The 22,129-nt window shown below is 40.4% G+C and overlaps 2 protein-coding genes and 1 non-coding gene across 6 annotated transcripts in view; all 3 read right to left on the reverse strand.

Moving 5' to 3' along the window:
- Positions 1-2,749, reverse strand: part of tjp2a (tight junction protein 2a (zona occludens 2)) — a 29,725-nt gene extending 26,976 nt beyond the window's left edge. For both annotated transcript variants that reach the window (XM_086171083.1, XM_086171084.1), the window contains exon 1: positions 2,585-2,749. The gene's annotated coding sequence lies outside the window, so the exon portion shown is untranslated. The remainder of the gene's footprint in view (positions 1-2,584) is intronic.
- Positions 2,750-3,847: 1,098 nt separating this feature from the next.
- Positions 3,848-15,047, reverse strand: pip5k1ba (phosphatidylinositol-4-phosphate 5-kinase, type I, beta a). 3 transcript variants are annotated; one of them, XM_086170810.1, is made up of 16 exons: positions 14,912-15,047; positions 14,730-14,773; positions 14,556-14,624; positions 11,429-11,559; positions 10,975-11,092; positions 10,747-10,899; positions 9,840-10,136; positions 8,459-8,643; positions 8,022-8,102; positions 7,671-7,719; positions 7,489-7,573; positions 7,260-7,397; positions 7,077-7,167; positions 6,503-6,599; positions 5,753-5,818; positions 3,848-4,661 (listed from the first exon to the last, which is right to left on the reverse strand). In XM_086170810.1, exons 3-15 carry the CDS (start codon positions 14,622-14,624, stop codon positions 5,780-5,782), a joined length of 1,533 nt encoding a protein of 510 aa, XP_086026936.1. In that variant the 5' UTR covers positions 14,730-14,773; positions 14,912-15,047; the 3' UTR covers positions 3,848-4,661; positions 5,753-5,779. The 3 variants fall into 3 exon arrangements, with proteins under 3 accessions (XP_086026936.1, XP_086026935.1, XP_086026937.1); XM_086170809.1 differs by having other exon boundaries at positions 14,730-15,046; XM_086170811.1 differs by lacking the exon at positions 5,753-5,818 and having other exon boundaries at positions 3,850-4,661; positions 14,730-15,044.
- Positions 15,048-20,914: 5,867 nt separating this feature from the next.
- Positions 20,915-20,986, reverse strand: trnad-guc (transfer RNA aspartic acid (anticodon GUC)). Its single transcript has one exon. It is a non-coding gene; the product is annotated as a tRNA-Asp (tRNA).
- Positions 20,987-22,129: the final 1,143 nt, after the last annotated feature.

Consider the following 22,129-nt stretch of genomic DNA (forward strand, 5'->3'; position numbering starts at 1 on the left):
CAAACACACAAACATCAGTCAATGGATATAATGAGAGACATATTTAGGTCACTTGTACTGAAATAGTGGGCAATTACTGTAAAGGTAAACATATTATTTACTTAAATGTAGGGGGGTCAGGACTGTGTAATGCTCAAGGACGTTAAAAAGTGTCAACGCTGGATTTTCTTGAATCGAGGCTTTCTACCATGTGTCTATCACATAAAAAGTTAAACTGGCTCAGTTGATTAGCTGAGCATTCCACATCAGGAAAATTGAGCGCGGTTGAATAACCATTCCATCCAAAGTCATTTGTTTTCTTATCTGTCGAGAGCTGTATAAAAGAAAAAATTAAAAACATCATTTACTATACTGTTCGGTCTTTGCTGTCGCAGAAATCCCCGTTCTGACCAATGGGAGAGTTATGACTAACTGTAGATGCAGGCCTCCCGTACTCACCTCCAGACAACACCAGATCACATTGAAAGTCTTTGTCCATCTTAAATCTTTACGCCTCATTCAGTTATTAAATGTGTTAAAAAGTAATTATTACAGAGAAATGCTATGAATCACCAACATCACTGCAAGTTTTAACTAGCGGGACCACGCAGATGTCGGTGAAGAAGAAGACTCCGTAATTTATCTTTAAGCTGGCTCTTTTGTCCCTATGAGCCTTCGCGATTCAATCTATTTCTTCTTCTTACTCCACCAAGCAGCTGGAGCTGCTTGTCATCTTAATGCTTTTACATAAGCATTTTTTTTTTTCACTTGTCATGTTTCCACGTGATGATGTTGCTAAGACCTGGGACATTATGCAATGTCCGTATGTAACACATGTGCGGCCAGATGGAGGGACACATGCCACTCACAACTCTGTGATGAGTGTGAAGGGAGAGATGGTGGGAGGGAAGGAGGGAGAGAGAGACGGGGACAGAGAGAGAGAGCGGGGGGAGGGACAGAGCGAGAGAGACTGAGAAGTGACAGAAGTGTGACCTGCATTATCAGAGAAGTCTTACAGTCGCTTAATATTCATCATTTCAGTCGTACTCAATCATTTTCCTTTTCTAGAGATGTAAAAGTAAAACACTGAGGTTTAGACACGGTCCAGCCTCGACGCTCAACACCAGTAGGTTCCCCTCCTTAATCCTCACAGTGTGAGTGGCAGCTGACACACACTGCCTCTCTTTCACCCCGTAACACACTTGTACATGAAAGCAAATGAATAATTGAGTGATTTGAGGACATGCGGACTGAAGAGCGGGGCAAATGATGTTCACACAGAAACAAGAGCACTGGGGTAAATAATAAACTCTGAAATACACGTCCAGGGTTAAGGTATGTTGTGATTTATTCCTACTCAAAATGTCTTGAAATGTTGGGCTTTTGGGGGGGGGGGGGTCAATTTTGACTGTCAACATCACATATGGAAATGTAGCACATATTCTTCAACTGCTATACAACTGTAAGGGAGAGATTAAATTAAATTTAAATGCCAAGTATCACAATTATGTGAACATTAATTGACAGTGTTTATTTTCTGATATTTTCCAATACCTTTGTATGCTACTGCCTTAATATGGCAGTAGCATATATAATGAATTGTTACTTAACTCGGTTGAGTGCACAGTTCACTTTCTACTGTGTGAATTGAACTTTCTTATTGATGACACATTCAATACTACTCCATTCAGTGGTATCAAGAGTAAAAAACAAGGAAAAAAAAACACACGTCCAAAACACTAACATAGTAGCAGTGGAAGAAAACACACCTACATCTGAATATTCTTTGACTAGAAATCTGAAAAAAATTACAGCCCAGGGGTGGAAACATGACTATTAACAACATAGTCATTAGTAATGGAAATTGGATACGAGTTGTTGACACACAAACACACACACACACACACACACACACACACACACACACACACACACACACACACACACACACACTCCCCTAATGCTTTAATAATATCTTACGACATCGTCGACATAACTTTTCTTTCTATTCCGAATGTGTAGGTGAGCTAGTAGAATCATGAAACACACGCACACTCGCACAAATGTTCGACACTGATTGAACAGGAAGAATTATTGATTATTTATTGATTTGTTGTAACAAAGAAACATGATTTCCTATTTTGCCTGCAATTCGACATAGTAATTTCATCCGTTTCCAGTGTAAAGCGGTTTCCGTAGGCAGGAGTTAGGTTAGTTTGTAGTAAAAAGTGGCAGATAAGACGATATTGACAAAAAGTTATAAGTAAATTTGAATGTTTACGCCCAACATTTATTTTTGGATTGTGTGTGTGTGTGTGTGTGGGGGGGGGGGGGGGGGGGTGACAACACAGCTTGAGGACTTCCTGGTGAAGGTACAACTACAGTATGCTATGCTAACAAACTGACCGGAAGTTACAAACATTCGCTCGTCGGTAGACAACAACTACAGCGCAGAAAAGGTAAACACACAAAATGTCAACATTTAAAACACACAGTAAAACACAAATTTCACATTTTCACGGTTGTAGCGACGACATTTCCTCAAAAGTGGTGGACTGGGGCCCATACGTTTCCTGAATAAAGCTGGCGGTAGAATAACACTTACCGGGTGAAACGACGTCGCTTTCTTCCGCCGGAAGTGTCTGATCCAAGCTACGCGAAGATAGTTCGAGGGAGGAGGAGGGCAATATGGCTTTAACGGGTCTAAAATATATTTTATTTGCGTGTTCGGGCTTCGTCTGTCTGGAAAAGTGACTTCCTGGTTTTAGCAGGTACGTGGGTGTGGCGTCTCAGACAGGTGTGTGTGCAGGAGAGGAAGACTGTAACTGCGCAGGCGCGAATGCATTTCCGCTTGTGGACAACAGAGGCTGTCGCTCCCCAGAAATCACTCACCCTCTCGACCACATGGTGACTCATGTAATTAAAAAGTAAAATTAAAATTAATTGAAATGTTGTATTAGTTAAAATATAACAATGTTTTAATTTATCATTTTAATTATTATAAAATTATTCGGGATTCAAGAGGTTGTCATAAATAACTGTTGCATTTACCAAAAGGTAGAGAAACCTTCCTGTCAATATCACAAAATGGCTCAAGGGAACGTGGATAAAGAGTTTATACAAACATCTGGCTTTTCTCAGAGTAAACAATAGGGTGTGTGTATGTATAACAGGAAAGGTGACGTCAGAGGATAGATAAGAGAGCGAGCAGTCCATTAGGCACGTCTTGAAAATACTCGGGCAAAAGGAATTTTAGTCCTCTTGTTTTATTGAGAAATATTTTTGAATTTTTGATTATATAATCAATATTTATTTCAATTTTATTTTTTTGAGGGAAATGTTTTGGGGCAGCCCAAAAACTACTTCTGTAAATTATGTCACATTACTCATAGATAATCAATTATTCTATGTTATCTATGATCAATTATTAATCATAGATAACCTAGCAAAATTATAGCACACTAAAGTTGAGTATAATCCAGATAGATAAGATTTATGCATATATGTTGATGATTTCCACAAAAAAATAATATTTATCATTATTATTCTAATTATAATTAGAATATAACAGTTAGCAGCTATTCCATTAATCAATCTTTACAATCAGAGATCATTTCAATCAATTCACTGATTTTTTTTTAAACAAGGTATTTTGAAATAAACAGGTTTTCTCCACACGTTGACATTACATACAAACAGCTATAAACACAAATTCAAATTTTTTAAAATGTGTTATAGTTATGATACTAGTACTGCTAATGTTCATTCGGTGCAACTGTCTGTTGAAGAAAACATACAAATGATATATATGGCAAAAATCCTGAATGATTTGAAATACAAACATTGTAAGTTAAATAATAATTTGTTTATTTTACACAAGCAAGTTTTGCTATAATACAGTGGGAAGGTCTAAAAATTACACATATACAATCACATTGGGAAAAGAAAAAAACGCTTTTCTTCCGGAAGAAAAAAGCCAAGGCTTATGCATTAGAGCTGAATTGTTTACCTTCCAAGATTCACAGCAAGATTGTAAAAGGCGTGCGTTTTAGTTGAAGACAAATTATGTTCCCATGGAGACTTGAGAGTCAGGAAACAGGAAACAGGATGCAGAACTGATAACAAGCATCCACGTTCTTATTTATAGTTTCCCATTCCAGAACAACTCTTACTGAAAAAGTATTTAAATATATTTAATATATATTGGGGGTTTCTATAGAACAATAATGTTGCACAGTGTAACAAGTTTAAAGATATGCTGTAAATCACAAGTCGATAAATAGTATACTACTATGTATTTTACCATGGATAAATGAATAATACACTTCATTATGATAACGATAATGAAAAATATCCTTGATTTTTTACCTGTAACAATGAAAGTATTACGATGTAAGAATCTGGCTGCTAATATCAATTAATAGCAGCAAAATGGACAGTGACAGGACAAGAAACCGCATCATAGTGTTTCATATCAACACAGTGGCTCATTAATATAACAGCCTGTGTCTTCATCCAAAAATATTTAAGTCAACTAAGATTGAAAAGACAGCGTGGCAGGGGAGACGTGGACATTTTACTGGTTTACGTGACATACACACAGCTCGTCCTGATGTTTTCACCTCAAGGGATACAGAGGTCAAAGGTTCTTCCTGTCCAGACAGAGCTGCCATTTCTTCTTACTAGAAAAACAGATAAATGCAATTAATAGAGCTTCGCATACAACTTGCAGAGCACAAGTCGTTCGCAGACATCTTTTACTGCAGTGTTTTTCATTTTAAAAATCTCATAACCTTGCTGGCTTGAACTCTTGACTATTTTGCATCATTACTCCAAACACAAAGAAGGCAGACATCCAATCCAGGCTAGGTTCAGGTGAACAATACAAAAGTAAAAATAGGGACGGCTCACATTCAGAGCCACGCTGACCTCAGCTGACCCTGAATCACTTCTTATGATGTGATGAATCCTTTAAAGGAATGAAATGAAAATGAAAGCATGCTTCGAATGTGTGGTGATAGCTGTGAGATAAGAGGAGGAAATGGTTTGTTTGGGTGTCATTTGGATGGACTGGGTCTGTTAGGATGAATGTCGCTTCCTCAAGATGGTGTTTTCATTATCAAGGGCAAATACCTGAACCATATGCCTGTGTGTGTTATGAGTTCTAAACTGTGTCACTATTGTTCACTTACTTGGGCTCATGGATTTCGGCCCTCTATCTTTAAACTCTGGTGTTTTTTTTTTTAATCAAATGGCAATATAATCCAATAAAGTGTCAACAATTGCTGGAGAGGAAGTCTCTTTTCCCTCTCTCTGTAGTTTCCGAAACCCGCCTTTTTTTTTCCTGCACGAGGCTTTGAGATTAACCCCGACTCCTCATGCAGAGCAGAACTGCTTAATGTGGGCTGACAGACAGTTTCATATAAGCCTGAGTGAGGATTTGATGGTTATATAAGAGACGTGCTACTGAAAAAGTGAATCAGAGGACTCTGGTTTTGTCAGGGCAAGAGCCCTGAGTGAGACTGAGTCTGGGACTGAGTCAGTTTCCACGTCAGAGGATGGAAACCGCATCTGCGACCCATCGGTGCAAAGGAGGACTGGCCCAGTAAGACAAGAGAGAAGCATATAAAAGACAAATAGAAGCCTCAGGTAAAGGGGCTGCAAGCTATGACTCAGCGCTGATGCACTGAAAAAACCCAACATGGGGATCAGCGTCACAAAAAAGAAAGTCAGGAGGAAATGAGTAGGAGAGTTCATGTCATCTGTTGCTTACAGTTTATGGCTGCTGGGACAGAAAGGGTCAGCTCCAGCTCGGTTGCCAGTGTGACAGTGAGTTAGGCTGAAAATGCAGAGACCCAGGGACCCTAAATTAATTGTGACATCGGCACAACATAGGGCCGCTGCTCGGGCAACAACTGAGAAAGAGCGCTAACGGAAGATGATTGTAATGTCATTAGAAATATCCATGATTCAAAAGTATAGCACAGATATTTTTATAATAACATGCTGCTATGTTTTTGGAGAAGGCGAGTATTGTGAAGAAAAACAAATTTCAAATAGACGCTATAGAGTGAATGGATGAGTGGAGACAAAGGTTGTAATTTATTTTCTAACCTTTAGACTTTTTCCTGAATTCCCGGAATCAACACCGTGTTTCACATCCGGCGTTCTCTTCTCCTGATTTATCTTTATCACTGCGGCACACAAGCTGCCCTCGTCCACAGTGGACTTTACACAAGAGTCGTTTGGGAAAATCAGTTGGGTGATAAGTTCGATTTCTGTCTCTTTTGATTTATAAATGATTAACTCCATCCTGTAGCTCTTTAGCATAGCTTAGCTCGAGAAATCATGTTTTGAGAGGGCCTCACGCTGTTAGCTTAGCCGCTAAGCTAAAAGTAAGATTGATTTAAAGATGTAGAAATTAGTCACTGAAAGTAAAATAAGGTGTCAAAACAAAATGGTCACCACGCAAGGTTGCAAATTCAGTCTTTGTTGGACCTGTTTGAAATGAGAAGCTCCATACCAAGTAAACGTCCAGCTCAGAGTCTGACTGGCTCCTGCTGAGGCAGGGAAGAGGATCATCCAGTGCGATGGTAGAACTGGAGGCTCGTCTATCATCCCTGCAAAAAAAAAAAAAAAAAACAGCAAATTCAAGGAAGTTGGATTACTTTTGAACAAAATTTGTCACTGTGATTATATTTTTCACACTACTATTTTATTATTTGTGGTAGTCATTCATTCATTATCCATATCCCACAGGGGTGATGGAGCCTATCCCAGCAGGCGTTGGGTGAGACATTGGATCACAAGAAGTCGCAGGGCCACATATGTTTTTCACGTATGGGCAATTTAGAGCCTCCAAATAAAGTGCTGTCTGTTTTTGGACAAGGGGTAGAAACCGGAGGACCCAGAGGAAAGCCACATGGAAGCGAGAAGAACATGTAAACTCTACATAGAAAGGCCTCCTGCCAGAATCCAACCAAGAATCTTGCTGTTGTAAGGCAGAAGCGCTAACCACTGCGCCACCAAACTGCATTATTTACAGAATAGTTCTCGTTATCTCAACATCCTACTGGTGTCAGGTGGGGAAATGTTACCAGATGTCCGTGTCCTCTCTGTCTTGACAAATGGACTTGCAGGAAACAGCTGGTGCTGGCAGAAGATCTGGTGGCTTTGAGGAACCAAAAGCTGTAAAAAACATGTAATAATTCATCAGAGACAATTACCGACAAACATTTGACAGAAGAACACATCACCGAAAATGTTTCTTCCCGTCTTACAGGCTTCATCGAGATTGTTCATGCTTTGTGTTTTCTGTTCAGCCTTGCTCTCCTTCTGCAAAGACAGAAACTCCTGAGAGGTTGACTTTGCCGCGTAGAGGGAATTCTTCTTCCTCTTTGAAGACGCTCCTCTTAAAGCTGAAACACAGCCGAGCAATTTGGAGCGAAAGCAGACTTTTATTTTTTCTTCCAACGGGACACACAGCACAAAGGTTTCGTGGAAACTCACTGTGAATCTTTTTGAAAACCGTTGAGCTCATGAACTTGAGAAATCTGTCGGCGTAAAAGCTGGGCCTGTGGACTGAAACTGTGTCCTGGAAAAGGAAGGAGAGCTGTCACACACACACGCTTGTGCACACACACACGCACACACATATTATTGCACTCGAGGAAACATGTGACTTTACACACCCCGTCGTGTACAAGTGCCTTCCAGGAATGTTCCACCTTCTTAATGAACCTGAAAATAATGGGAAAATCAAATGAGTTAATATTCTGTGTGAGTCATTCGCGCAACAGAAGCATTGGTAAATATCAGTCAATAGATAAAATGTGTATCACAAAAAAATCATCACATTGCATATAACTGCAAGAAGACATTTGATTTAGTCAGCTGAACTTCTTCTGAACTTTACTCTCCTGAACTAGACTGAAGTGAAAGAGTGATATATAATTATTTTCAAAGCTTAAAGCAGAAATTAAATATCAGACGTGAGACATTGTCCTTGAGTCAGTGTGTGTGTTGACAGGTGTGTGTTTTACCTGTAGGACTGCAGGATGTCAATGATCCCTAAAAAGATGAGCAGGTTTTCATCTCTGTGTTTGGCAGGAATCCCACCAAATCTGTAGAAAGAACAGACCGTGTCATCCAAAGGTATGCAAACGGGCCGCCTTACTTTAAATAACATTTAAATGCTTTGAGATCAGAAATGTTCAACATTAAAAATCAGTCAATAGTGAGTTTTGGTTACGAGAGAAGGGAGCACGGGAGAATTCAGACGGGACAATCAAACAGGAAAACATGAATTAGCCATTAAAATAAAATGAAGATATGCTCAACACAGTCATCGTGCATTTCTACATAGACTGTGAGTTTTTTGAATGAATACAAATATTGATAAGAAATACAGTTTAAGAGAAACAAAGTGTTCTTTGGGTCACATACATCTGGGGAGCGCTAACAAAGTGAGTTTCCTCACGTGTCATCGTCGGCCACTGGCTCTGGATCCTTCACGCTCCCCTGGATGGACTCGAAGGCGGTCGAATAGAGGACCTTCTGTCCCTTCCTGCTGTCACAGCGGCTCCCTCTGCTCAGGGGCTTCCGGTCCAACACGTGGATTCCCAGCAGGAGACTGTAGTCCATGATCTTGAAGCTCTCCAGCACCTAAAAGCCGTAGGAACGACATGTCACCGACCGAGAAGCGAGCCTGCGTTTACAACACGCCGGTCGGCTTTGTGGCACGACGAGCCCGCTCGACTTCACAGTGGACCGAACGCAACTCATTCCTTTCATAGGTTTTCCTTGTGTGGAAATTTGATGAGAAATATTTGTCATTGACTTTATGCACCCTTTATGCAACAAAATGCTAATTTGAAAGACGTAAAGCCGGAACAAGCTTCGAGCCGACCTCCCGCCACCTGAGCGGCTGCACTTAAATGGGCCAAAAAAGGGATCTGTAATCAGTGCAAGGAAAGGCTCCGATCATCCAACAAACATGAGGTAACTTGTAAACAAAGAGGCCTTTGTGGTGTGTTACCGAACGGTCCGGCCGAGGTCACGCGGGTGTGCGGAAAGAGCTACGGCCAGACGGCAGCTGCTCAGCCTGACCGCAAGTCAGGTGGTTCACTCATCTGGGTGTTAATCCTCCATCAAGTGGCCACTGTTGTTTCACACAAACAGGAGCTAATGACATCATCATCAGCGCCCGGCTCGCTGTCATGGTTACATAAACGCCTTCCACAGCGTACAGTCACTGTGTGTGATGCCTCGGCTGAATTAGGGGAAGAAAAATAACCCTATGTCTTGTGTATCCGCAAAAGGTGGTGCGATATATAACAATTTGACTCGCGTCATACAAATGACTTTTTCTGACTTTTACAGGGAAATAAATGATACAAAAAACAGCCAGGTGCATGGGTTTGCTGCGGGATGGAGATCAGACAGAATTTCCTGTCCAGGGTATACAGACACCAACTGTTACTGTCTGGATAACAATTAATTTAATTGCGGCTGCTTGGCCTCCTCTAACCGAATCACAGCAAATACCTCCTGATGTACTACGTCAGGTCAGACTGGGACAGCTGTGGAAAATCCAAAAGATAGAAACTTTTTATAGAAAAGATAGAAACTACAAACTTTTTTTTTTTTGCTTTAAGTTGAAATCCTTAACTTTTTTTTCAGGAAAAATGTCAGCGATGGCTTATCTTATTACGATGATGTTGCGTGACTGAGGATTATTTTTTCCAGCCGGGTGAGGCCCTCATACCTCAGCAGCTTGCTGTTTATTCACCGCGACATCATCGATGACCTTTACCTGGTCCAATATAACTGTTTCTGTGTGGACGTAAGTGGGGGCTCACCCGGCAGTCCCTCTGAAGGGTCTTCATCAGAGCATTGTATGTGTCGGGATCAAAGTGCAGGCCCTCGTGCATCTCCTGGAAGTCCAGGTCCTTGAACGTCGGCGAGCGCTTGGAACGCTCTTTCCGCGAGGCTCGGCGTTTGTACGAGGACCCCTTCAGGTCGTACTTGTAGTGCATCTTCATGGCCTGAGGCAGAATGTTGTTCATCACCACCACGCGGACGGTGACGCCCCCGGTCTGGATGCAGTAAAGACCGTAGAACTTGGGCAGCAAAGTCCTCGGATTCTGGTTGAGGTTCTGTGGGGAAAAAAAATAAAAGGCGATGCAGATTATGTTTCAATTTGAGGCTCGTGATGGTGAAACACAGTTTCAGCACAGGAAGCACTTTGACACGTACATGACTGAATTTAACCCTGGGTAATTAAGCAGATCCATGTCAAACAAAAACAATTACAGACGTTTATCCAGACAGTAACAGAATAATCTGGTTAACGCCCGCAGCCCTGTTCATGTTTGAATAAAAAGGAACATTAGTGAAAATAAAAAGCACTGTCCCGAATTAACCAGCCATGACATCTCCGAGCAGCGCTGCTCTGCCCTGGGCTAGAATTCTAAATACTCAGCAGCGCAAACTGTTTGGCAAGAAATATTTTGAAAGAATGCGAACCTGCTCGCACATGACACATTCATGTTACAGAATGCATCAGTTGAAATGTATCAATAACACGCCGCGTTCAAGTTAGGAAGGGCGGAAATTAAAGTCGCGGCTGAACATATATCACATTGAAGTTATCAGTGCGCGGCACAGTCAGACTGTGTCTCAGTCAAGAGTGGGAGTCAGGAATATTAAAGTCCTAATCTTCATTTGCTTCTCTGCCGCTCTGTGCTTCTCTGAGTCTCTTCTCACCATGTAGTAACCAGGAAGTAGCTTCTGCAGGAACTCGGCCTCTTTATGCTGCACGGTCTTGATGATAAACTCATCGTCGCTGGTGAGGTAGAAGCAGGAGCTGCTGGCCCCGGGATTGGACAGCTCAATGAGAGGCTCCTTGCAGATGGAGCACTGAAAGGAACAGCCGTATTATTAGTATTGCTATCGTTATTACTGCGGTGACTTGCAGGATGTGTGTTTGGTCACCAGATAGTCATCTGGTTTGATGCCGAACAGCTCTCTGAAGTAGCGGAAGGCCAGGGGAGCGTATGTTTTCAGCCGGAAGTCCGGGAAATGATGTGCCGGAGTCAGATTACTGCCTTCACTGAGCAACAGACAGCACACATTTATTAGGTATGATAAGCAATTTAAAGATTCACATCATCAAAGAAAACAAAACGGGAAACACTCGGTGAAACCACTTGCTGGTTTTTCACATGACAATTTAGTTATCTTATTTTTACAGATATTGTTAAACTTGCACCTGTTATCTGAATAGCAGAAAGGATTTATTTTCTGAATTGACTCATTTCTGTTTACAATTTCAAATGCAATGTTCACTACAGTGACAGTATTACAATGAGAATGCTGCATTTCCGTGTTGAATTCAAAATTCTCTTTGATTACACATGTGTGTTTCATCACAGTAGCAGAGTAGCACCTTGGCAAGAAGACACTCTCCACCACCGAGAAGTCCTGCATGAGAACATCCCTGTCGGGCTTGGAGCTCAGGTTTCCAACTGCGTAGCCAATTCCGAGCTGAATGGATCCTTTCAGCGCGGCCGCTGTTGGCTGAGAAAGAAGAAACCAATCCACCGGTCAGTGTTCCCATCGCTCAAATCCCACAGGTATTTTCACAAACCGCACAAATTCCCATTTAATTCCTTCATTATTTAGTGAAGCTAATTAGACGATGGATCCTAAATTAAGTATGATGTAACAGTGGCATGATTTAGGGTGGAGTGAAGCCTAGTTTCCACCTCAGCATCTCTGTGAGCCCCACTTTGACACACAGATATGGTCACTTCCTGCTCCAGTAAATTAAGATAGCGACACCAGAAAGGTCTGCAAAACAGGTAGACCTGTGGCTCCACCCTCTTTTCATACAGTTGATACTCAAGGTCATTTTGTGAAAGCCTGAAAATGAGGCTTATCTGGCCAGGGAACAGAAGGGATGCAATGCGTGCAGGTGTTGTCATTCAGTTTGTCCTGGTTGTCGTGTCATGCAGTCCTTTACTCTGATTGGCTCTTATTTCGGCCTGTTGTCTCTGCAGCAGTGGTTTTGTGTGCAACTCTTAATACTTCCTGGAAATTTAAAATAATCAAAGCGAGACCAGGCAAAATCACCCCGGCAGTCTGGTCTGGTCAAGTCATGCCCAACTGATTTAGAAGGAGTCAGCAAACATAATACTGGAGGGTCCAAAGGACAATCCTCCCTCATTGTTGGTGCAGGGCTCAAACAACAATAACAACACCTGAAGTTAAAAAAAAAAAAAAAAAAAAAAAAAAAAAGAAAGAAGGGGAAAAGATGGATAAACCTGGTTGCTAAATAATTAACCCTTTATAATAACATGGTGAAAACTGCTTTTTGGACACAAACATTACACAAATCTTTACATGAACCATCTTAAGCCTGAATTTGTTTTTTTGGTTCCATGAAAATTTAGAATTCAATTTTAAAAAAAGAACACACAATTTAATGGTTTTGCAGGTATTTGGCTTGGATCATTCAAAAAATGTCACATGAAATCTTTTTTATGACTGAGTTGAGATTCTGAAAGAATTTAATATTCTTCCACATATAATTCTTAAAACCCTCAATCCCGAATGTTGAAAAGATAGGTTGTCTTACTGTTTCATGAATTCAGTGGTGACTTCTATACAAGTCGTATGAAAAAGTTTGGGCACCCCGATCATTTTCAAGATTTTCCTTTATAAATCATTGGTTGTTTGGATAAGCAATTTCAGTTAAATATATCATATAGCAGACAAACACAGTGATATGTGAGAAGTGAAATGAAGTTTATAGGATTTACAGAAAGTGAGCTATAATTACTTGAAGTAGGCAGGTGCATAAATTGGGGCATCCTTGTTTTTTTATTGATTTGAATACCTTTAGCACTAATTATTGGAACACAAAATTTGTTTGGTAAGCTCATTGACCCTTGACCTACATACACAGGTGAAGCCAATTATGAGAAAGGATATTTAAGGTGGCAGGTTGCAAGTTGTTCTCCTTTTTGCATCTTCTCTAAAGAATGGGAGCCTCAAAACAACTGTAAAATGACCTGAAAACAAAGACTGTTCAACATCATGGTTTAGGGGAAGGATACAAAAAGCTAGCTCAGAAATTTCAGCTGTCAGTTTCCACTGTGAGAAACACAGTGAGGAAATGGAAGACCACAGGCGCAGTTCTAGTTAAGGCCCAGAGTGGCAGGCCAAGAAAAATCTCAGATAAGCAGAGGCGAAGGATGGTGAAACCAGTCAAACTCAACCCACAGACCAACTCCAAAGACGTACAACATGATCTTGCTGCAGATGGTGTCACTGTGCATGCACGTTGCACAAGGACATGCTGTATGGGAGAGTAATGCGGCAGAAGCCTTTTCTGCGCACATGCCACAAACAGAGTCGCTTGAGGTATGCTAAAGCACATTTGGACAAGCCAGCTTCATTTTGGAATAAGGTGCCGTGGACTGACAAAACTAAAATTGAGTTATTTGGACATAACAAGGGGCGGTATGCATGGCGGAAGAACACAGCATTCCAAGACAAACACTTGCTACCCGCAGTAATATTTGGTGGTGGTTCCATCACGCTGTGTGGCCAGTGCAGAGACTGACAATGTTGTTAAAGTTGAAGGTTGCATGGATTCCTGTCAGTATCAGCAGATACTTATGAACAATGTTCAAGAATCAGTGACAAAGTTGAAGTTGCGGCGGGGCTGGATACTTCAACAACACAACGACCCGAAACACTGCTCAAATTCTACTGAGACATTCATGCAGAGGAACAAGTATGACGTTCTGTGGTGTGAAAATCTGTGGTGTGATTTCATGCTTGGAAACCATCAAACCTGTCTGAACTGGAGATGTTTTGTAAAGAAGTGTCAAAAATACCTTCAACCAGAATCCAGACCCTCATTGGAAGCTATAGGAAGCATTAAGAGGCTGTTATTTCTGCAAAAGGAGGATCTACTAAATATCAATGTAATTTTTCTGTTGGGGTGCCCAAATTTATGCACCTGCCTACTTTTGTTTTAAGTAATTATTGTACACTTTCTGTAAATCCTATAAACTTCATTTCACTTCTCAATATCACTGTGTTTGTCTGCTATATGATATATTTAACTGAAATTGCTTATCCGAACAACCAATGATTTATAAAGGAAAAGCTTGAAAATGATCAGGGGTGCCCAAACTTTTTCATACGACTGTAGCTCTGAACATCAGTGATAAATCAATAAGACAAATCTGATATCATAAGGCACTTCAGCATACAGTCGTTCACGGCGAGAAGAAATGTCTTGATGCGGTAAAAGTAAACCACAAATGTCAAACGCAAAACAAGCAAACAAAACCGCCGTCATTGCAGACAAACCGATGCCGGTCAGTGATGCTCGTGAAAAACATTGCGACATTTAAATGGAAAGAGGAGCATCTTTCCTTGACACCCCCGGCGAGGTCATGGAACACCCTGCGGGCTCGCCACTGCGTTTGGAACCCTAATTCAAGTTGTTGTTGCCGATGCCCGCCTCTGTTCGTTTCCCTTTCTGCGGTAACACTCACCTTTGACTGATCCCTGGACCCTTTAGAAGTTTGGCCGGCTCTCATCATACGGTCCGCTGTGCTCGACATCTTTGGGACAGAGAGTACCCAATCAGCGGGAAGTTTAAATGTTCCTCTTGCGCTAAGTCACAGTCACTTCCTATTTCCTCTCAGTGACAGGGAGATGCTAATTACCTTGAAAGGATGTTACTGCTGCTGCATCTCCTGATCTACGGTTCCTGCGCGAGTTACAAAGCAGAGTCAGACTGGCATCAGATCGTCAAATGATCGCAGCGGGAGGGGAGCTGTCACCCCCGGCCGCTCGGCCCCCTCCCGAGCTTAGAGGTCCACGGACATCGGCGTGTGGCCTGACTTACAAAGTAGATCAGGGCCTTTCTGTCCGCGGGGCCGCGACATTCTGAAGGAACCCTTGTGGTCTCAGTGTTCCTTTAACTCCAGAATCGTCACGACAACCTTTGATCCCAGCTAAGAAGGATCGGGAACCACTGAGAACCAAATCCCCGATTTTATAACACCGGCATCCGACCAGGGACGCAACCAAACACAAAAACAACACACGTGTACAAAACAAATATATATTGGTGGATCATGATGGTGTTATTTATTTTAAGCAACATTAGCATTGACTTTTACCTGTGACAAGAAGGAGATGCTGGATCTTTAAATGTGATGAAAGTCATTTGTATCCACAAAATATGGAAGTTTCTTAAAGTTCTCCATACATATCAACATCTTAATAAAATGTAAAACAAATATATATTGGTGGATCATGATGGTGTTATTTATTTTAAGCAACATTAGCATTGACTTTTATCTGTGACAAGAAGGAGATGCTGGATCTTTAAATGTGATGAAAGTCATTTCTATCCACAAAATATGGAAGTTTTTTTAAAGTTCTCCATGCATATCAACATCTTAATAAAATGTAATTGTATGTAACTTTATTTAAAAAAAAAAAAGCTGTTGTTAAAATTGTGGCTGCGCATATTGGCACACAACTATCACTTCCAGAAAAATAGAGAAAAACCTATAAATCGAAACCTATAAAAAAAACGATAAATATATTAAAGAATTGCCACACATTGTCCAATCTTCCACTTCTCTATGTGGAAAAAGCAAATTCCTTACTATTAGGTGATACTTGAGCAACATGTGTTTATGTAACATTGAATACCTGACTTTCTTCAGAGGTTGCATTTTTTTTAATATATTCCATCCATTCAGGAACATTTTTATCATTTCATACATTTTGAAATTGAGACTTGTTGACTTAATTAATGCATTTGCGTTCACATAAAACAAAAACCTCTCGTACCCGAAGTAGAATGACATGTGAGTCTTTTGTTTCCAGTCTTTTGTTTCTGGATTTCCCTACGCTGAAGCCGAATTTACGCTGTTCTGCATTTGACTCTGTCAGATCGTCATCAGCTTTGTGACAATGGATTATTTCGGCTGTTCTGGGAGGGTGAGTTAATTTACGTTAAGCTCATCACATATACTCTAAATGTAATCATTTAGAAATGCAGTACTATCACCGGGAAGGAATAAAGGTATCACAAATTTATACTTGGGTATAATAATACATCATATCATTTTTTTCTGCCCCAATAAGCCCTAATCCTTTGTCTTGATTTGCAAAATCTTTATGGGACCAGGTTTATTTTCAGAGCTGCCTCAGGATGTGGTCGCTCGGTTGTGGCGGTAGAATGAAATGCTTCATAATTGTCATGAAAGGGCCTGTTTCTCCCGGACCTGCCAGTTAGAGATTATTTTGGCGAGTAAAAAAACAACAAAAAAAGAGAGAGATTAGCAGCTACAGTAATGAAGGGGTTATAGCATGTACCGCAGCGTGAAACGCTGATGTAACAACACAAAAAAAGGCTGAAAACACGGTGGATTGAGTGCATTTATTTGATCTCAGCGCAGCTAAAGAGCTTAGATACATGGCGTTCTATGTAGAGCGGGAGAAAAAATAAAATCGGCTCAGCCTGATTCATTAAATACTGGATTTGACTGCTAATTATTCACAAAAAAAGTGAGACTCATGTCCTTGTTTTTGCATCGACTACTTTGATTTGAAACTCGAAATGTATCCGCTTATCTTCACTTTGGCTCAGGTCGATTTACCAAAGTACATTTTTACAAAATGTTCTGACAGCTAGAGTGAGTTATGCTGATTATTTACTGATCCTGCAAACCCCAAACCAATCATTTCAACTGAATCAACTTAATTACCAATATCACTATGTAATAGGCTTTCAATACTTAATGGGATTAAAGCAGACATTACTGAGTAATGATTTAATACCTGGTACAGAATGCATGTAATCCAGGGTTACGCTGTTCATTGTTGTGTTCAATCTGAATGACGTCTGTTGTATTGCATACACCACATACAGTATCACATATTTCCACCGAGTCAGTGGCAACCTCTTACAGTTTATTATGCAGTCTTTTTTTCCCTCTCTCTCTCTCTCTCTAGCTGACAGGAAGTTTATTTCCGCTTTCAACCACATCATCAACATATCTTCCTCATTTATGTGAATAGCAATATTATTGTTGTTAGACGGCACAAAGTCCAATCCTAAAGCGTATTTGTTTTATATCTTTTCAAACCAGCTCCAGGTCCTGCATCATCACACAAGAGACAGTTCAGTGACATTTGATTGTCATCCCAAAACCTTCTAATGAACACATTTCTTAGGAGTTTATCTTTCACTTACATGTCTTCTTTTACCCCTTCTGCAAACACTTTGTGTGTGTATTTGTGAGTGTGATATAAAGAGGGATCCGATGGAATGAGTGAAATGCACCAGACATACTGCTTACTAGCACAATTTTGTTGTGTTCAGTAATTCATCCTGACTAAAATAAATGTTTTAAAAAAATTCTAAAAAATTCAGCTGAAGACACTCAGTCTTACCGCAGTCTTACCAAAGCAGGAAAGTCAGACAGGTGATTTCCAAAATTAAGCTAAAGGTCACTATGTACAACTGATATTTATCGATAAATGAACACATTTATCTTACCTTGACATGCATGTTTAATGACGGTCAGAGAATGCGACGCTATGAACGGCGAAACAGGGAGCAAGGCACTCTATCACTGAAGAGCACCTCACCACTTCCTGTCCCCATCTCTCCGCCTTCCGCTTAAACTTGTCTGTGCTGCACCTGCAGGAGTCAGAGCGAGATAGCGTCTAATGTTTCATTTAAGCTTTTGTGTGTTTTCCAGTTTGTTTGCTTTATATCTGATGGATTAGGAATTTATTTCAATTGATGATGATGGTGTCTGTGGTTAATTAAGCTGACAAAACTTGTCATGAATCAGACGCTGGAATAAAATCCTGTCCATTGAATACCAGCCGATGGCCGGACCACATCCAGATGTGATAAAGTGTCCTTGTGGGTAAAGTTTACAACAAAAAAATACAAAGAACTTCATAACTCATTCAAGGATAAACATTTGTTTTGTTTGTTTTTTATCCAATACTTGAAATATGCCTGGTTCACAAATGGTTTTATAATCATAAAACACTCATATATGTCATGTTTACTCGGCATGTGAATGCCATATCTACAAATAATGCATAGTCCCAAATGTGGTCAGTTTCAGGTTAAACAAATGTATTTAGGATCATGTATCTTGTCCTACTATATTACTTGAGAGATTGAGACAAGTTCATCTTTATCATATCCAGAAGCCACAAAAGATGATGCCAAAGGCCCCGCAGTAGTCGAGCGCTCACTCTATGCACATGGATAAACTTAATTACAATCTGAAAGTGACAAAAATGGCTATGTTTTTTCATTATTTGAAACGCAGAAGGTTGTTTACTCACACATGCCGGAGGCATTCAAGCCAGGGTTTGCTAGAATCCCTCCACCGTGTTCTGTTTCTCATGGATAAACTTGGATTGGAGGCACCAGAAGGCACCTGAACTCCCTCAGGTGACCGGGAAAACGCAGCAGCAGCTGTGAGCTTTACTTTCACTCCATCTGCAAGATCACTTTTCATCTTTCATTTGCAGTATGTTCTTGACTCATGATTCATATCTTGGTCTTTCATGGCACTTCCAGTTCCCCATTTAACTATCGGTGAGGACATTCTACAAGCCGTAAAACACATTGTGTTTGCAACAAAGGGGTAATACTCTGACTTTTTAAATAAACTGCAATGCCTTATCCTAAACGTTGTCTTCTTTTGTACCTCATCTTTTATTCAGTATATTGTCATTTTTATAGTAGTATATGCCATTGTTTTCAACGTACTATTTATTTCTTTAACAGTAAGTTTAAAAATTGTAAAAATCTAAAAACACAGTTTTAGATTTGAACTGACAGCTGCAATTTCATGTTAGCGTGCTGCTTAATTTTGGTCGGTTTAAAGCAAACGCATGAATTGGATTAAGGCATATACTGCTATCTGCTGTTCATTGGGAGAACTGCAATTTACAGCTGCCTTGCTGTTATAACGTTGAAGTGAAAAGTAAATATTGAAAAAAAAGATGGGGGGGGGGGTAGTACAAACAAACAACCATAACAAAAGAAAAAGGAATAAAACAAAGAAAAACAACAGTAGCAGTAAAGTAGGTTAGCCTATGATCAGGTCGTTGGACTGTAATGTTTCGAATACTTTGACAGCATTATATTCAAAGACAGACATTAACTGAACACATGAATCAATGCGTAACAGAGTAAACATAGATTATTTATTTTAAGCAACAAGCAGCAACATATTTTCATATACACAATATTTACTGTCGAAAGAAACAGCTGTGAACAGATACTGGGAGCTAATATTGACATCGGCGAGTTAGCATTCAGAGAGCATAATGGCTCATTAGTTTAATAGTTTTGAATTATAGATGTATTACTTTCATCGGAATGACTCTACAATCACTAAATCAATCCAACAACTTTAAAATGTTTGGTCAAATTTAAAGTGTGACTTTTACTATCTTCACATTTAAGGAAGTTGTCACTTTTCCTCACCAGGAAACCGCAGCAGCAGGTAGCTAGCAGGTGAGGGCTGGTAGCTTTAGCTGCCCTGCTGACTGCCTGAACAAAAATATTTCCCTTTAAACTAGTCTGGTAACTAAGGTTAGATAAATTAAGTTAATGTTGCATTATTCAAGCATAGTATTTAGACAGAAAGATGGAAAAAACAGACAGGAAAATTTACTATTGTATTTCTGAACCAGGGGTGGGCAATTATTATGTCTGGCGGTATTTCTTATTTAATTTTTATGTGCGGGCTAACTAGCTATCATGTAAATCGAACAAATTGCAATTTAAATATTTAAATTTTGCGGCTTTTCATTTCAACTTTAAAATCGTTAGCGATCATATAAATGTACCAACGTTATCGACGTTAAAAAAACAAGGAGTTATTAAATTCAATATTGATTGAAAATACCCGGTCTGTTCTAAACGCGATACTGCTTCTATATGCTATAATCCAAACAAATGTACCGACATAATGAATATGTGATATAAATTTGAGTATTAAATGCACAATATGCGCATATTGTAAAACCGTAACGCTGGGATCAGAACATATATCGTCACCCTCTTAAAATAATCGCCCAAGTCATTTTTTCAGATTTTTCAGACAAAAAAAAAAACTGAACTATTTGACACACTCTTGACTCAGGCAATTTCTACTAAAGGGGTAGAATGGCACAATCTGTTTAACTGAGGATGTAGGCAATTTTGCCAGAGGTGGTTAGCATCATGAAAAGATGATTTAGGCAAAAAAAAAAACATCTTTGTAAAAAATGACTTAGGCGATTATTTTAAAAGGGTGACGATATATGAGTCCTTCTCCATGATGGATGTCACTGTTTGACCTCCTCCTCCTTCAGCTCAAAGGGATGCCACGGGATGGAGTTAACCTTGATCAATTTATCAAGTGTCTTCCTGTCCATGGATGATCTGTGCAGGACTTCAGGGGCCTGGAGCCGATGCCATCGCAGCCTGCAGGCCCCTCTTGCCTCCCCCTCTTGATCTTGCTCCTCATCTGGATTGCTCTGAGGGACAATCTGGGAGCAGGCTGGGTGCCTGGGAGAGGAAACAGGGATGTGGAAAGGAGATGGGCTGCTGGGAATATTTATTTATAGGGGTATATTTAGGGATGGAAACTCTATCATGGGGATCATGGGGTCAAGGCTATTTCTCGTGGATGCGGATTAGTGGCAGCGCGGTTGCGACTGGATGGGCGTAGTGATATGTGTTTAACAATGTAGAGAAATAAAGCAAATTAAGAAAATAAATGAAAGAAAAAGTGCGTAAAGAGGATCAATGACCGAAAAACGGAAAGTTAGTGAAAAATAAAGTATTTGAAATAAAAAAAAATGCCTCCCCGTCGGGGAATCGAACCCCGGTCTCCCGCGTGACAGGCGGGGATACTTACCACTATACTAACGAGGAAGAGACAGGCTGTTTCCATGGTATTATGAAATATATACATATGAATCACCCTATTTTATGACCTAGATCGGTCTTTTGGCAAAACGTCTCACCAAAGGTTAGTCTCGGAGTTAACTTTGCATTGCATAGACAGCAGGCTGCTCAGAGGAAAGGGTTAATGCTTTGTGGCTGCTTGGAGGATCCAGGCCCCTGGAAGTCTTTCAGGGACCTAGAAGCCATCGGATCCTGGTCCTCTAGATCCTTCTCTGGGCAGTACCAGCGTTAGTACAGGTCTGACCGGGACCTAATTTTGACTTATGTTGACTGAGGACCTGAAATGATAAGCATGTTCATATTATGTTTACATGTGTGGAAAAGGACAACACAAGCCCTTCAGTGATCTAGTTAATGTTAAAATCGAAATATGCTTTAGAAGTAATTTCCAATGTATGAATGTTGAAAACAATGTGTGTGATGTCAAGGGTGGCCACGGAGGAGGGGACTTCTTTATTGCATTTGAAATATTACCATTTCAATCCTCTAGTCCATGAAGGCCCCACCTTGTTATCATACTGACCTGTGACTTGAAGGGTCAAAGGTCAGATAGCTGAAGAGCGGCCAGGGGTCACATTGCCTGGATTACGCCCCATGTGTCATTCCTCTACAACTCAAACCAGGGAAAATGACTTTGGAGCGAGTGCGCTTTTCTGGTGTGATTCTTTCATAAAGTGTGATAATGTCCATTCCAGCCGTCACCCCGCCACATGATCCTCACATTCGCTTAAGCTCACAAGATGCTACAATTGACCAAGTGATTAGTTATGCAAGTCATTAGAGCGACATAACAGCGTGGATGATTGATGGCTTTGAAACGCACTGCTGGAGTTGATCGGTGATCCATAAATCATCTCTGATTGGCTCGGGAGATAATTCATTACTCCTGCCAGCATATTCCCGCAGTGTTCCACACCAGCATTGAACCCTGTGTTTAGCCTCTGATGGATAACATGATAAAATGAAGACTTTAATCACAATAATGGCCTCAATTGTTTTTCCTTTGACAGTTAACTATTACGTAAATCTCATTTGTTGTGTGATAATAAACCACCGCTAATACAAAGAAATCAATCTGGACTCCAAAGATGAATTCATTCCTGACAGTAG

Source organism: Fistularia commersonii, chromosome 23, assembly GCF_037954325.1.
Source record: "Fistularia commersonii isolate RoL2024-O1a breed Wild chromosome 23, RoL_Fcom_v1.0, whole genome shotgun sequence".
NCBI lineage: Eukaryota > Metazoa > Chordata > Actinopteri > Syngnathiformes > Fistulariidae > Fistularia > Fistularia commersonii.

Excerpts from the sequence above, each read along its gene's own strand:
- pip5k1ba (XM_086170810.1), bottom strand. The coding sequence starts at position 14,624 with ATGTCGAGCACAGCGGACCGTATGATGAGAGCCGGCCAAACTTCTAAA. Across the intron at positions 10,137-10,746 it reads TACTTCCTGGTTACTACATG|AACCTCAACCAGAATCCGAG; the intron begins GTGAGAAGAGAC and ends TTTTCCCCACAG. Across the intron at positions 7,398-7,488 it reads GGTTTTCAAAAAGATTCACA|CTTTAAGAGGAGCGTCTTCA; the intron begins GTGAGTTTCCAC and ends GCTGTGTTTCAG.